Below are 629 nucleotides of genomic sequence, written 5' to 3'. Positions count from 1 at the left end.
ATCCCGGTGTCCCCCCCGTGTCCCCTCTCTCCCGCAGGTGACGGGGGGCCCAGCGGCCGGTTTCCTCCTCCAAGCCCTGGGGGCGGCCAGCGACGCCCTGGAGCCGCTGTGGCTACCGGAAGAACCGGGGGGGCTACCAAGAAAAGACCCCCTCCCCGGCACCTGGGTCTCGGCCATGTTGGCCCAACCTTTGGTAGCCTTTGGCTACCACCGGCTCAACGGCGACCGGGCCACCGCCAACCTCCTGCTGGCACTAGCCACCGTGCTAGCCCCCGTGGCCGCCAGGTTGCCTGAGGAGGGGCGGGTGGTGGCCACCCACGCCGTCACGGTGGTCACGGCCACCGGGGTGCTCACGCTGGCCGTCCTGACGGGCAACGGGCCGGCGGCGCTGGGTGGCCTCCTCCTGGTGGCCGGCAACCTGCTGGCGGGGGCTGGTGGCCACCCCTGGGTGCTGGTGGCCGGGAGCCTGGCGCTGGAACGGGGGCTGAGGGAAAGTAAAGCCAGAGCCAGGTGACCCCCCCCCGAGAGAGGCTGTTCTGTGGGGGACTGGGGGGAACTGGGGGGACTGGGAGCACTGGGGATGGGGGAAATGGAGACACTGGTCACACTGGGGTGTGGGTACTGGTCAC

At 71.1% G+C, this 629-nt stretch overlaps 1 protein-coding gene across 1 annotated transcript in view; it reads left to right on the top strand.

Annotated features, from left to right (window-relative positions):
- Window positions 1-28: 28 nt before the first annotated feature.
- LOC106896268 overlaps window positions 29-629 on the top strand; it is a gene marked incomplete at both ends in the record, with an annotated part of 27995 nt that continues 27394 nt past the window's right edge. The window contains one exon of the mRNA XM_014956100.1: window positions 29-512. Coding sequence (XP_014811586.1) covers window positions 29-512 — 484 coding nt within the window. The remainder of the gene's footprint in view (window positions 513-629) is intronic.

This window comes from Calidris pugnax, unplaced genomic scaffold (assembly GCF_001431845.1).
Source record: "Calidris pugnax isolate Ruff unplaced genomic scaffold, ASM143184v1 scaffold310, whole genome shotgun sequence".
Classification (NCBI taxonomy): Eukaryota; Metazoa; Chordata; class Aves; order Charadriiformes; family Scolopacidae; genus Calidris; species Calidris pugnax.
The sequence above is the reverse complement of the archived record's forward strand: the minus strand, read 5'-3'. Positions and strand labels throughout refer to the sequence as shown.